Raw genomic sequence first — 14,687 nt, 5'->3', positions numbered from 1 at the left:
AAATATTTACACAAATCTTGAACATTTATAGAATTGTCTCTGAATTCATGTATCTTTTTGCATTCCATCACACAGTGACAGAGGGTGTGGGAATAATTTTTTTGATACACTTTACATTTGATCAAGTCTACATCAGCAGGTAATGAAAATTTCCAGGAATACTTATAGCCCTAAGCCAAGCATTAGTAACATCTAGGAGTCTGCTTATTTTATTGTATGATCCATAGATGTGTGGCTCTTCTTGCATGAAATTATGATCACCACCAATATTCATTCTTACAAGGTCACTCAAATTAACATGTGGGTTTGCAATATCAAAAGCAGACAAGATCTAGGAAGGTGATATATGACTTGTCAGCGTGAATGGTAAGAAATGAGGTGTTGCAATGATGCACACTCCTTCCATGCATGTAGTTATATATCTGGGGGGATAGCATGGTTTTTATTAAATGAAGGAGATGATTTAGGACCATTCTCTCCAATGTTTTACAAAGGCAGCTTGTAAGGGAAATTGGTCGGAAAGCATTCTCTTGATTGGTTATACTATTGGTTCAAGAGATAGGAAATTTCCCAATAATATTGCCATATTATACACTTCAAGAAGGGGATTTTCTGGTCCTAAAGAAAACAAATAAATAAATAAATAAATATATATATATGGATATGTATTTTTGTATTATATATTTTAAGTTGTGTACAACACTGCATCACTTAAATTTCTGTCATCATAAATGGTAAGCAATATGCAATACTGTACCATATTCTAGTTTCATATCTCATCTATCACATATGTCTCATAACAACAGTAAAAATCTTACAATTGTATAAAATGGACGGATGAAACAGATTTGACGAAATGTTAACCTTTTCGCCACAGCAAAACATTACATTAAAACAACGTTCATTTTGCTAAAATAACAGATCCTTATAAACTTTCAAAAATATGACATTTTATAATATTAACCATAATAATGTGCTTGTATAATAAGCTCACAGAGCTGTGTAGCCTTTAAAATGTTGGTTGAAATCTTGGCAGTCAATATACTGTAATTTGTAGAGTACATACCATAAATTCACAGATTAAACAAAATATAACAAAACTTTATTAATTTATTACAAGTACACTATATAAATAATGAACTAAAACATTTTATTGGTAATTAAATTAGATGTGAATTCCATCAATCATCCTCACTAGATGTGCTTTCATTGATTTCCTCATAATCCTCAATTTGCAGTTTTTCTATGGATTTATTCATGTCCCGCTGAAAAAAAAGAAATTTAATAAATACTGTAAAGTATTGTCAAATCATTGTAAATATTACCTTTAAAAATATACATTTACACCATGTATATGATTCACCTTATGGTTTCCCTATAGCCGGGGATGGGAAGCTTAAGTCATTTTTTGATGACTTATCAAACTCCCTTGGCCTTTTCCAGGATGCAACCCACAAGTTACAGTGGAACTGCAATTCAACAAACCTTGATTTGGCGAATCTCCGGTTAGAACGCACTTTCCAGGCCGGATTTACTCACCCGATTCCACACACTCTTGTTCACTGAAGCGAGGAGATGTGCGGATTTGCTTAGGACATTGGAACAATTCACAGTCTGGTGGAAAATTTGGCCATCATATCATAGATCAAAAGTTAAAGATTTCCTTAATGAAATCAGCCCACAGAGCGTGGGAAATATTAGAGTATGAATGATAACTCTTAATACGGCTCCAATCATGTTTGATGATTTTGTAGATGGGTGCAATATTAGAAGAAAGAATTGGGGCCTTGGAAAAGTTATTGAGTACATTTAAAGCCAAATTCTATGGTTAATTTTCATTTTGAGATTTCTCAGTTTTTATTCACAAATATGGGCCTGTTTCTCTCTGAAAAGGTGGTTTTGAGGCAAAGGCATGGGAAATACGCTAGATGTGGTTAAATCTCTTTTTACAGATAGATTCTCTTGGTAGCTGCCCTTCATATGACAGGTGGAAATTAAAATTTTGCTCACAAAAATCAGCCCATTCAGTGTGGGGAAACATTAGGGTATGAATGGTAACTTAATATGGCTCCAATCATGTTTTTGATGACTTTCGTAGATGGGCGCAACACTACCTTACATTACCTTGCAGTGATTCTAGAGATCAAGGTCACCGCAGCCCAGTCTGTGACCACGCCTCCTGGTTGATGGACTGGTCAACCAGAATGTTGGGCGCGGCTGCTCGCAGCCTGAAGTATGAATCACAGCCAAGTTGATCAGATATTCTTTGGAGGTGTTTATCAAGTTCTTTCTTGAACACTGTGAGGGGTCGATCAGTTATGTCCCCTTCCGTGTAATGGAAGTGTGTTGAACATTCTCGGGCTTCTGATGTTGATAGTTCTCTCCCTCAGAGTACCTATTGCACCTCTGCTTTTCAATGGGGTATTCTGCACATCCTGTCACGCCTACTGGTCTCGTGTGATGTTATTTCTGTGTGCAGATTTGGGACCAGCCATTTAATATCTTTCATGTGTAAATTATTATATATCTTTCCCGCTTGCACTCTAAGAGAATACAGATTTAGGCTTTTGAGTCGATCCCAGTAATTTAGATGGTGTATTGATTGAATTCCAGCAGTGAAGAATCTTCACATACTCTCCAGGTCAGCAATTTCTCCAGTTTTGAAAGGGGCTGTTATTGTGCAAGAGTATTCCACTCTAGAGAGCACTAGCATCTTGAAAATAATCATCATTGGTATGGCATCTCTGGTTTGAAAGTTTTTTTGGGGGGTTTTCCAGTGTCTACAGAGTGCTCAATGCAGGTATGCCAACCCTGGAAGCACAAACCGTAACTGTCTCTATTTTCCGTTTGTTACAACTTGGTTGTAATAAAGTTGTTACATCTTGGCTTAACGTGTCTATGACATATTAGAATGTTACAACTTGCTATATTGGTTGTTATAACTGGTTAGGTGTTAAACCTTGTTTGAACGTTCTATCAATGTCGTAGTTTCGGAGTGTGTTTGGCGGGAATACACTGGGAATGCTATATCAGTAAACCCCTATACAGTTGTATAGGCCCCCCAAGAAATCAGACACCAGCAGAAAGTGCAGGAGATACCAAAAAGAGAATGATCTTCACCCAGACTCTAGGTAAAATGTACTAGAGGCAGGAACAGCATGAATAAATCCCTGATGTGGAATGCGGCACAAATGAAACTAAAACCACCAAAAAGACTGAAGAATGTCTGAAACTGATTTTTTGATTTTTCAGAGTAATTTCAGTGTATGATTTCTCAAGCAATTTGACTACTTTAAAAATAAAATAAAATTATCAGTAATTCATTACCTTTCTATGTGATTCCTTTTTCTTCCCTTTTACGCTGTTGATGACAGGAGAAAGTGACGAGCCCTGTCCTGCTCCAACAACTTCAGCTCTAGCAGCAGCATTGCCTTTTAAAGCATTACGAAATTCCTACCACAAAGGTAATGATGTTAGATAGAAAGCTTTATATTTAAAAAAAAATTCAAGCTACAAATGTAATGAAACACCCTTTTCTGGTGGGTCCCCCGGTAGCTGCTAACCAGGCCTTAGACAGTTGTTCTAGGCTTCCGAGATCCACTCTTACCTACCAGGAGCCTGGACCAGTCTGGCACTCTCTACATGGCAATGACAGCTTGGGTGATCAGAAATCAATAACATTGAGAAATAAATCACCAGAAAGCAAATGTAAAATAATCAGGGGCAATGATGTGTTTGAGCACCAACAGGTGGCAGCCCAGGTCACCTGAAGCTCCATCCCCCCTCACTCATGAACTTCCCTAAGTGAAATCCTCCAACCCAAAGAAAATAAGGGAATAGGGTGGGAACTGGAAGCTAGTGAAAGCCATAACAGAAACAAAGCGTTTAATTACATTCAATTCAATATTTGGGAGCACACCCTCATTATCTTTCTAAGTTCCCTTACAATGGTGCCTAATCAAAGGCAGCCAATATTTCTGTAAAGAAATTGATCAATAAACAAAAAAAAAATGTGGCCAGGACTTGCCTATCAGAAAACCAGCGTTACATGTAATTAAACACCAATTTTTTTGTGGATCCCAGAGGCTCTCTGAAGATATCATACACTGATCTGTGCCACACTACTACTAGTTGCCATCAGTTGTGGAGTTCTATTGGCCTACTGGGGACTACAAGCCATAACCTGGCCTCCTCAGAGAGGTGCAAGGAGTGATGGCCTATGAACACTTTACATTTAACGTTAATCATATTTCCCACCACCAGGGAAGCACCCAGAAAGTTTGGCGAACCAACAGACGATTGCACGAGACTGCAGTTCCAAAATTGCCAAAAAGAACTCTCCCAACTATAAAAAAACAAATCACAAAATGTTTGTGAAACTAGTGCACACTAGTTTGCTCCTACCTCCCTCCTCATTTGGGGGGAGGAGGGAGACATACTGAGTCAGCCGCCCCGCCCCACCTTCAGTTCTAAGATGATGAAACACACCAACACAATGGGGAAGGGAGGGTGTTAGGGAGCCTCAGGACTCGCCCAGATATTGACATTTTATTACATTCAACGCATGGTTTAGGCTGGACCTATGAGCTAATCAGGCTTCCTGTCTTGCACTTAAATCAAGAAAAACAGCTTAATGATCCTTCTGGTGGTCATTCTGGGATGGACTGAGTAATCACCAGTGTCCCTCTTTCCCCTTTATCACATGTTTGAGTAATAGCAAAGTCTCCCATCATGGAGTGTAGGAAATGTTGATGGTTGCCTGGCAGTATCAAGTACTGTCTATGAGTTGACTGGTGTTTTGCTTCAAGAAGAATAAAGTGGTCTTGATCAGAAAACATATAATAAAGTGTGTACTTATGAAAAATAACATTTGCATCACCATAAAATTCAAATGAGTGCAACACCATCAAACATGCATCAGGTATGAACAGTGAATTAACTTCAACAACGTGACCTACTAAGCTACCAGCAATAAGCATGGAAGAATATGCCACCAAAAGCAAAATTATAAAATACAGAATCTACAAGACCTATACTAAATGATTAAAAAGGAAAAGAGCAATCTGATTTACCGCATCAAAGACATCTCGTGCGTTACGGAATGCCTGTGGTTAGAAATTAAAATTTAGTAAATTTGCTTGTCTGAAAGAAAATATTTTATTATTTAATAATAATTAAATAAATTTTACAGATTATATTTGCTTACCAATTACTTTCTGTGTTATATACTGTATAGATAATTTCTATGTACTGTATAGGTGTTTGGTTATACAATGATAAAAGAAGCATGAAATAAAGTTTGTATATTCCAAAATTTTGGTGTTGAATATAACGAAACACTTCTTTGTGATGTGCCACTCAATAGCTCCCTGAAGCTACAACCTGGTAATGACTAAGCCTTGGGGAACAAATCAGGCCTTTAAAGAACTACGAGCACCAAATCTGTCCCTCCCCCACTCACTCAAGGAGGTAAAGGGCAGCTCTGGAATCAGATCACAACAGAAATGAACAAAAACCTACTAGAGCCAAAACACTTCAAAACAAGGAGTGACATTCAATAAAAATAATTATTAAATATTATTATTGAATATCTAGCCATTAGACCCATTTTCACCTGCTGGTAGAGGAACCTGGGCATCGCAAGTTTGACTTTGTCCACTCGTGTTTCTGAGGACATCCTCACAATCCATCCAAAATTTACCAATGCAGGCTACTGATCACATGCCCCTATAAAACTAGTCATCCTGAGAGATTGAGATTTTAATATCATATAGCTAGCTCTTGACACAAACTATGTAACCCTTCACATAGTCTAGGGTAGCTGCATAAATGTGCTTGTACCCCAAGTCAAATAATGACAATAAGGGAAAGCTACTGAGAGACCCAATAGAAAAAAGAATTTATCATATTCAACACTTCCCATTCCCTATTCCCCACCCTACTGTGTCATGACTTACTTCAAGATCCTCCTCCTCTTCAATATTGGAAATCTGATTAATATGCCTTGGTATATAGTTCCCAGTGCCTTTGCATGGAAGGCCAGTTCAGTCTGTTGATTAAAATACGTGATTTTAGTCGAACATCACTGGAGCAACACCTGTATCTTGACCAGACCACACACTAGAAGTTGAAGGGACGACGACGTTTCGACTTGAGAATGGTCCAGGACGGACCCGAAACGTCGTCGTCCCTTCAACTTCTAGTGTGTGGTCTGGTCAACATACTTCAGCCACGTTATTGTGACTCATCGCCTGCAACACCTGTATCAGTATTGTACAATATTCTCCACATCCAGAAACTGTTTACAGCTTTAAAATATACCACTCAATTCTTGAATAAACAGCAGGAAATTGTACATAATTAAAAGTACCAAACATTCAAAACTGAACTTTACTGTTGACCCTTAATCCCAGCTTCCTCACATACTCACCATGTCTACCAAGCTTGAATTAATTTTGCCTTCATCATCTTCTATCCTCAAAATTATCAAATACTCTCTCTCAATCATTGTATCAAGATGTGTTTAATAGATGAATGGTCAAAAGGTTACTTAGATGTACAAATCTTTAATAGACAATAGTAGAAATAAACTGCTGTTAAAATTAATACAAATCTGAAAATTAGATTTGAATTCAAATTTAAAAATAATGTTCTCTCTTACCCTGAACAAATTCTCTGAGCACCTTCTTTAAGTCGGCTACTTTTTTTTGTTCAAACTGGTCCATTTGTTCTTCAAGGTTTTGACAAGCCCGTTTTGCTTCTGCAGTAGCCTTCTGATGTTTTGTCTCGGCAATTACCTGAATAGACATATGAAAAGTAAAGCACAAGATCAAGACAAAGGTCAAGACATTTCTAAGCTATGTCCTGTCAATTATTCCTGAAGTAAGAGTCGTGGTCCACTCAGGACATGGTACTCACACTAGGCTCTGCTTGACCTTACTCATGGCAGGAAACATTTTAAGAGGGTTTCGTCATATGGTTGAGGGGTCAGAGAGAGAGTGCAAAACCAATCTCAGTCTACCTTGTGTTACCATTCATTATTATACATAAAAACAAATGAATATACTAAAAAACACCCCCCCTACAAGCAATCATTAGAATAGTGAGGAAACCAACTATCAATCTCTTAGCTACTGGGTAATAACTAGCTCCTACACAGATTGCCACTAGATGGCAGCTTAGCTCATAACAACATGGTTGAGGAAGCTGGTTGTCTTCATTTATTGCCTAGTGGTCTTTCCTTATGCACCTTAGCTCTGCATAGGTCAAATTCAGATAAGACATTTGTCTCTGTGCTAGAGGTTATCTTGAGATGATTTCGGGGTTTTTTAGTGTCCCCGCGGCCCGGTCCCTCGACCAGGCCTCCACCCCCCAGGAAGCAGCCCGTGACAGCTGACTAACACCCAGGTACCTATTTTACTGCTAGGTAACAGGGGCATAGGGTGAAAAACTCTACCATTGTTTCTCGCTGGCGCCCGGGATCGACCCCGGGACCACAGGATCACAAGTCCAGCGTGCTGTCCACTCGGCCGACCGGCTCCCTCCATTTTTCCATACCATGGTGAGGTATCAGGTTCCATTTTTTTTTTTTTTTTTTTTTTTTACTTCATGGCATGGATAGCCAATTCTGTGTGTCTCTGGCTATTGTTATCTGCTTCAATTTAGTTTAAGGGTTGTCTCTGCAGGCACTCATTGTCTAAAACTAAGGTGGAAGTTTGGGGTTCACTCCTTGGCATTTACCTGTTGTTTTCCTCTTTGGGTGGTTTTATACATATTTCATTGAAAGCTGGCTCTTGGCTAGTTCATTTATCTTCTGCCTGGCCTTCTCTTCTCCTGTTTAGTTCGTCAAATTTGAGTTTAGACATGTCTGTCAGGTCAGTGTGGCCTTGTTGGGTTCGGCTAATCTTTGCTTTGGTAGTCATGTTGGATCTCGCAATCTCTGCTTTTGTGGCAAGCTGGTCTGACCAATCTCTATTTTGTTGGCTATGTGGTTGGCCTTGCCCTTGGCTTAGGGTTTATGCTTCATTGCACACTCTCCTTTCTGAGCCTCTGGTCATAGGGCCCCCTTCATCAACTGTGTCCATTGGTGGAGGGAGCTCTGGGAGGGCTTCCTTGGGATTTCCTAGCATTCAACATCCCAATGTCACCCTTCTAGCTGAATGCCGGTGGCTCTGGCTTCTGTCGTCCCTTGCCTTGTTCTGTCATTCGCAGGGCATTACTTTGCCCTGGAGCGCACAGAAGGCATAGTCTTTTACTTTCTGGTGTTTATGCCTTTGTGTGGCACTTTTCTTTTTATGTGCACAGGTTCTGCTCGCCTGCCCAACTTTGCACCTTTCACGGGAATCCTGTGTCAGGCTTTATGTTCCTTGGCTGCTATGGGGTCTGGGTTTTCTGGTTGTACTTTTTGTTTGGCAATTTCTGGTGTCCATGATCTACTGTACCTTGAAAGTTTTCTGTCCTATCCTGGGCCTGTTATTGGCAGGGTTGTGTGTTTTGAGCATTGCCTGGGTTCTGTCTTTTAACCAGGCAATTTTTGGAAAGCCACAAGGGTCTTCCCAAAATCACCAGCATTGCATGTCATGAAAACACCTCATTGTTCAAAATAATTCAATTACTTATTTTATTCGTTATTATTAAATGGTGATGTAGCCTTGATCCACACAGCTCTGCTGTGAGCTCCAGCGGCATGCACTAGCCTCGGATGCTCTGGCAGTACTAAGGCTCTCACTGCCAGAGGGATGCAGACAATTTTTTTCAAGATGCTGTCTGTTTACTGGAGTCCTGAGGAACAGGATGTGAGCCCCATGTACCCGTGGGAGTTTTGAATCTTACGATATACTAACAAACATCATATGTTGGGCGGTACACCCACCACCTTTTTCTTCATGATATCATGGTTAGTGCAATACAGTGGTTAAACAAGTGCTAGCAGCTCAGTATTTAGTCAACCCCTCCTTGCCAACATCAAGCCCGAGTTGTGTTGATTTCCTGTGTATAGTGTTTGCTACTTCTTCGCTCTTGTCACGGTAACAGCAGGCCAATTCTTTCTTTGTGAGGTATCGACTTCTACTTTCTCTGTGGTGAGGTATCGGCTTCTACTTTCTCCATGGTGAGGTATCGGCTTCTACTTTCTCCATGGTGAGGTATCGGCTTCTACTTTCTCTGTGGTGAGGTATCAACTTTTTACTTTCTCCATGGTGAGGTATCGGCTTCTACTTTCTCCCATGGTGAGTTAGCTCGGGAAGCTACTGAGGGGACCCTCTCAGAAACCCAGTGTTGAATGTACTGAAATGTCTCTTTTCTAATGGGTCCTTTTGGTAGCTCCCTGTCCCTGCCCATACCATTTTTCTGCAATATTCATGGGTTTGAACATTTAATCAGTGCTAGACTTTAGTGCATTGACATTCCTAAACTAGTGGTGACCAGCATTGCTGCCTGATGGATTGCACGAGTGGCAGACAGGTGGTTCAATCTGGGTTATGATTGTTTACATAGCTATAGACAGCATTGCCAATGTTTTCCATTCAGTTGTCTGTATTGGTACACATTATTTTTTTTTTTTTAATCTTGGGTACTGTGGTTTATCCCAGGATACTTGTAAATCGATGGAATCAAGTGTGGTTCTTAATTATGTCAGCTAGCCAGGTGGGTAATGTAAGGAGGTACCCACCGGGCAAGCTAACATACTTTTTGTCTTTTCCTTGCCCTGTGCATGCAAATGTATCATTCTATAAACATATTATTTTGATTATTTTTTTTGTTTTTGCAAGATGGCAAATTTTGGTGATAGCCATGTGTTGAGGGTTTACCAGAATTTTAAAACATCTCTTAATTTCCTGCATACCCTATGTAATCATTGAATCATGTAACTTACTTTGATATTAGCTCATACGTACTATCATGTATCAGAAGGCTGATGCAGTGGGATAATACCTGATTTGCCCCCCAATTGAAATATTTTAAGTGTAGTCAATTTCAAGGCTATATTATTTCACTCTTTCCACAGGTATTGTACTTACAATCTGCTGTCTATTTTGAGGGCGGCGGTTCTTGGTTTTTTCCAGGTCTCGTCGATGATTGATTTCCTGCTGACGTGTGTCAAAGCTTCTCTTCAGTTCCTCCCGAGCAGCCTTGCATATGCCTCCATATAATGCAATCTCTCCTACAACTCTGGTCTCCAGTCTCTCTACTTGCACATTTCTGCCATTACAGAAATGAGCTTAGAAATAATTTTTTTTGTAAATATAGCATTTTTTAGAGACAAGATGCAGCAAAAGCTTCATTATTTGCTATTTGTGAGGCCTAAGTAGTGCTGGATACTAGAATATCCAAATTAGAAAAGCATTCAATACACTATTATGTTATATTAGGTTTATTCTAGTGTACCAATACATGCACCCCTTGAGGTATGTAAGGTTATATTTTGTACGGATAGCTAAGTCATTTAAGATAGGTAGAAAGAGGCATTTCATTACACTCAATGCTATATTTTACAAAACTAAGAACCTCATGTTAATATTAATATTTAATGCTCCCTCCATTTTCTACAAAAAAAATATATCACATAATGAAGTCCAGAATGCTTGGGATGAGCAATGATGCATAAATATAATCCGTCATGTTTGTAAAGCATAAGAAGGTAGGGTATATGAAAGCTCAACATACTGTAGAGAATGCTGTAAACAGAAGTATTAGCCCAGATTATCCCTGTGAAATTATATATTTTTGTATAAAGGTGTATCCCTGAGTCACTTTCAATTTGTGTAAGCTAATACTGTGAAGATAGTGAGCCACCAGTACTGTATATCAAAATGATGTAACCATTCACTAGGAATTCGTGAACAATCAAGTGCACTAAAATTATCAAAGGTCATAGTTAAATTACAAAATTTGATTGGGTGAGTACAATTTTATAGTTTTTTTTAATAGCGTGTGAGAGGAAATCTACATCATAACCGAAAATGTTTCGGTAACTGACAGGTTTCAGTCCTGACCCTGTCGGATATGATGTGCTCAACTGTATCTTCAAGCTCTTGTACCCAAGGTATTCAAATGCTATGTTGTTGTTGATACCTTCTGCCAAACACAGCCAACACAATGTCTTATGCATCAGTTGTGCACATGACATGAGGAATTACCTGTAGTCCTGAACAGCTGCTAATGTATCTGCTGTATCACAGAGGGCTGACCGCAAACTTTTGTTCAGGTTTTCCACTTCGCCATAATCCAAGAGTGTTTTAGAGAGTACATCTCCTCTATCTCGCAGCCTTATTTGGTATAGGGGACAAAGAGAATTACTGCAATTTGAATATCACTCACTTATCAGCTTTAAAAGTGATGAATGACATGTAACAATTATTCTATTTCAGTATGAAAATATACAATGTGCAAAACCAAGACTAAATTTTAATCACTCCATCACAAAAATAACAATACTGTATTACATTTTTATTATCAGACTTAAAATTTATACATATCTGTATTGCATCAGCAACTCAGTGATATTGTTCTCTTATAATGTAGAAATTTATCTGACTTTTAGAACACAGGTGTGACAAGGTAATAATCTACAAAAGTTGTGTAAAATATGCTCTATGTGTGACATAATATAAATAGTTATGTAATCAACATTAACAAAATTGAGCAGTAATGCAATTAATTAGCCATTTGAATTTGGGTTCAAAGCCATTACATTCTCTGCTCACTAAATAGATTTTGCCGTGTCCTTTGGACACAGACATGTAGTCAGGCAGGATGACATACTGCACTGTACAGAACAGCCAAACGTTGCTCAGTCAAAAAGTCAAAACCCCTACATAAATCCCTTTGAGATCATAGAATATTGTCACCAGAGCATTTTGGTGAAAGAAGAAGGCTAATAATATTTAAAATAAAAAATAATCTGAGCCTCCCCATTTCCTTACTTACAGTACATGTACATTAATTTAAAATTGGGAATGCAGAGCAAATCTAAGTTATAAAGATATATCTCAAACACGAGGGGGAAACCAAGTGACCAACTAGATGAGTACAATTATTTTGGATTCATGGAACATAAACAAACCTGCAAGGTGAGTACATAACATTTAGTAAGAGATACAGAGAATGAGACATAATACAACATGGAAATAATTTCTCACTCACTAGATTAACTGACCTTTGTCAAATAACATTGAGAAAATGAGGTAAACACCTCAAAGGTAAGATGCACACCTCACTCAGACCTCCACCTCCTACTACCTCCAGCTCCCTTCTGTAGGTGCAGAGCAGTGATGCTCTCCACCCCCCCCCCCCCCAAGTGATGCTCTCAATGATGCTCTCCCCCATGAAACGCAAATAAAACAAACTTATATTTTAACTAAAACATATCATTAAGATTAATAATACACAGTAAATCACACCAACATGATGAATTAATGAGAAAATCCATAGGAGCTGTGATGAGGATTCGAACCTTTGTGGTGAGTATTCCCATGTACACGCCCCAGACAACCAGGCCACGACATGGTCAAAAGGATTGGAGCCTGGAGATCAACTGAACACACGAGGGTTTCCCGAGGCTTCCACTGAAGCTGGACCAGTATTTCCACAATCCCCCATGCACTTTGGCTGTCATCTAAGAATGTTCTACCTCTGATGATCCTCTTTCAATACAGAAAGTAATCACACTAATGTGATGTATCAATGGGAAAATCCATATTAGCCGTAATGAGGATTAGAACCTATGCAAAAATCCAGCCACAATGTCAGGTTGATAAAATGATAATTCTGTGGGCCAAAGCCAATTACAAACATTTCTCAAGGTTCAATTTGTAAACCATTTGTTGCTGTCCACAGATGTGAATAGATGGGGTGTAATCACAATTTGTAATAATGATACTGTACTGTAATGACAGTGAAACCAGGCCCAAACTTCTAGGTTAACAGAATGGAATAGAGGTTTACAGATCTGAGCTTCCAACAGAGCAGGGAAATATGTACAAGCCCCAAAGGAGTAAAAAAAAAAAAAAATCAGCGTTGAATTTAATGAAACGCCATTTTCTGGGTGAGTCCCGGAGGCTCCCCGGAGCTTACTAGGTTGATATGCTAATGTCAGACTTTGGCATCAGTCATGTGTATGGAGGTCTATGGGCCTACCGGGGACCACGAGCCAGAACCTGGCCCCCTCAGAAGAGGCAAGGGGGAGCAATGGCCTATAGAAACTCCCGTGTGGTTGGAAGCATTCTATGTCTGCCATTGACCAGGTTAGGCACCCAGAAAGGTAAGCGTCCCAAAACAAACCCCTATTCTGGTGAAAATTGCTACCACAAGCCGAACAAGTGGATAGAACTCCCCAAAAATAAACGAGCAAACAATCATGACGTCACATGTTGCCGCGCCGCTGTATGCGAAGCTCCCCCCTCCCCGGGAGGGGGAAGGGAAAGCCCCAGACCTATTGCGCTCGCTATTCACCCCCAGTTCTGAGGGTGAATGTCAAAAAACGTGAAAAACCGCCGACCGGAGGGAGGGAGGGATGTTGGGGAGCCTCCGGAACTCACCCAGAAAATGGCATTTCATTACATTCAATGCTGGTTTTCTAGGGGGAGCCCCTTTGGCTCCCTGGAGCTAACTCCCCACAGAGGAAAAGAGAGGGACCTACCCGGGAGGTGGTCGCCACTCACTCCTCAATTCCGAGTCGAGACAACCGGCTGCAACTGCCGATCCAAAGCGACACAGGCCTGAATAGGCCCAAGAACGCGCACAGAGAAAACGAGCAGCCAGGACCCTGCTCAACTGCCAAAAATCCCGCGCCCGAATGACAGCCCAGGACATGTTGCCAAAAACAGCAGCAAGAGCCGCAAACTTGCGAACATAGACACGGGGAGAGAGCGCAGGCCAGCTAGCCGTAATAATCCTGCAGGCGACCTGGGAGACCCGCACCCCGCAAACAAGGAAGGAGGGAAATCGGATCACTCCAAAGCGCGACACAGGACACAGAAACCGTGGCGCGCAATGAACGGTGGAGGGTCGCCACCAGACACCAAACATGATGCACCCCCGGCCAAACCAACCAAGCATCAACAACCCATGGACCCCTCTGGAAAGCAGCCGTCTCATTCTCCGCCAGAAAAGAAGGAGACTGCTGCAACGAACAACCCCATTGCCATGACCGAAGGAGCAGAAAACTCCTGCGCTGGAAGCTCACCAACCCGACCTCAAGAGGCCAAGGCCAACAGAAAAAGAGCCTTGCAGAAACAATCCGGAACCGAAGGGGCCACAACAAACCTAGGAGAAGATAAGAGCACTCTGTCCAATGATCAGGACCGCTCAGGTAGCGCATAAGCAGGCCAGAGGTGAAATAATTCCCGAGGCAGCATGCTAAACGAAGCAGAAGTAACCTCAATACCGAAAGCAAGCTGAAGCGGCTCCGCCAGCGCCGCACGATACGAGGCGAAAGTATGTGGCAAAATGACGGCCCCGAACCCCCAAGAGAGAAGGACAAGACCACGCCAACAAAACACAGTACTGAAGAAGGGACAGGAGGAAAAAGGAAGAGTACTCAGTACACAGGGGGCAAGAACCAAGGCAGACCCCCCCCCACTAGGCAGCAGAAAACAAAAAGAAAAAGAAAACCCCGCAAGAAGACAGTGTACCAGGTGGAACAGAGCCGACCGCTATGATAGGTGAAAACAAGCTGCACAGCACCC

The 14,687-nt window shown here is 40.6% G+C and overlaps 2 protein-coding genes across 2 annotated transcripts in view; one reads left to right on the top strand and one right to left on the bottom strand.

Moving 5' to 3' along the window:
* Positions 1–203: 203 nt before the first annotated feature.
* LOC138364694 (CBY1-interacting BAR domain-containing protein 1-B-like) lies at positions 204–13,812 on the bottom strand. Its single transcript, XM_069324675.1, is given in 11 exon segments — positions 204–1,265; positions 3,328–3,453; positions 5,073–5,105; positions 5,958–5,996; positions 5,998–6,018; positions 6,020–6,049; positions 6,098–6,103; positions 6,669–6,797; positions 10,020–10,200; positions 11,139–11,297; positions 13,640–13,812. Coding segments are annotated over 11 exon segments (981 nt in total). The 3' UTR covers positions 204–1,181.
* Positions 13,813–13,992: 180 nt separating this feature from the next.
* The window catches only part of LOC138364693 (uncharacterized), a 5,855-nt gene continuing 5,160 nt past the window's right edge, over positions 13,993–14,687 (top strand). Inside the window, exon 1 of the mRNA XM_069324674.1 lies at positions 13,993–14,311. Coding sequence (XP_069180775.1) covers positions 13,993–14,311 — 319 coding nt within the window. The remainder of the gene's footprint in view (positions 14,312–14,687) is intronic.

The sequence above is a fragment of the Procambarus clarkii genome, chromosome 14 (genome assembly GCF_040958095.1).
Source record: "Procambarus clarkii isolate CNS0578487 chromosome 14, FALCON_Pclarkii_2.0, whole genome shotgun sequence".
Classification (NCBI taxonomy): domain Eukaryota; kingdom Metazoa; phylum Arthropoda; class Malacostraca; order Decapoda; family Cambaridae; genus Procambarus; species Procambarus clarkii.
Note: the sequence above shows the minus strand (reverse complement) of the source record. Positions and strands in the feature narration are given on the sequence as shown.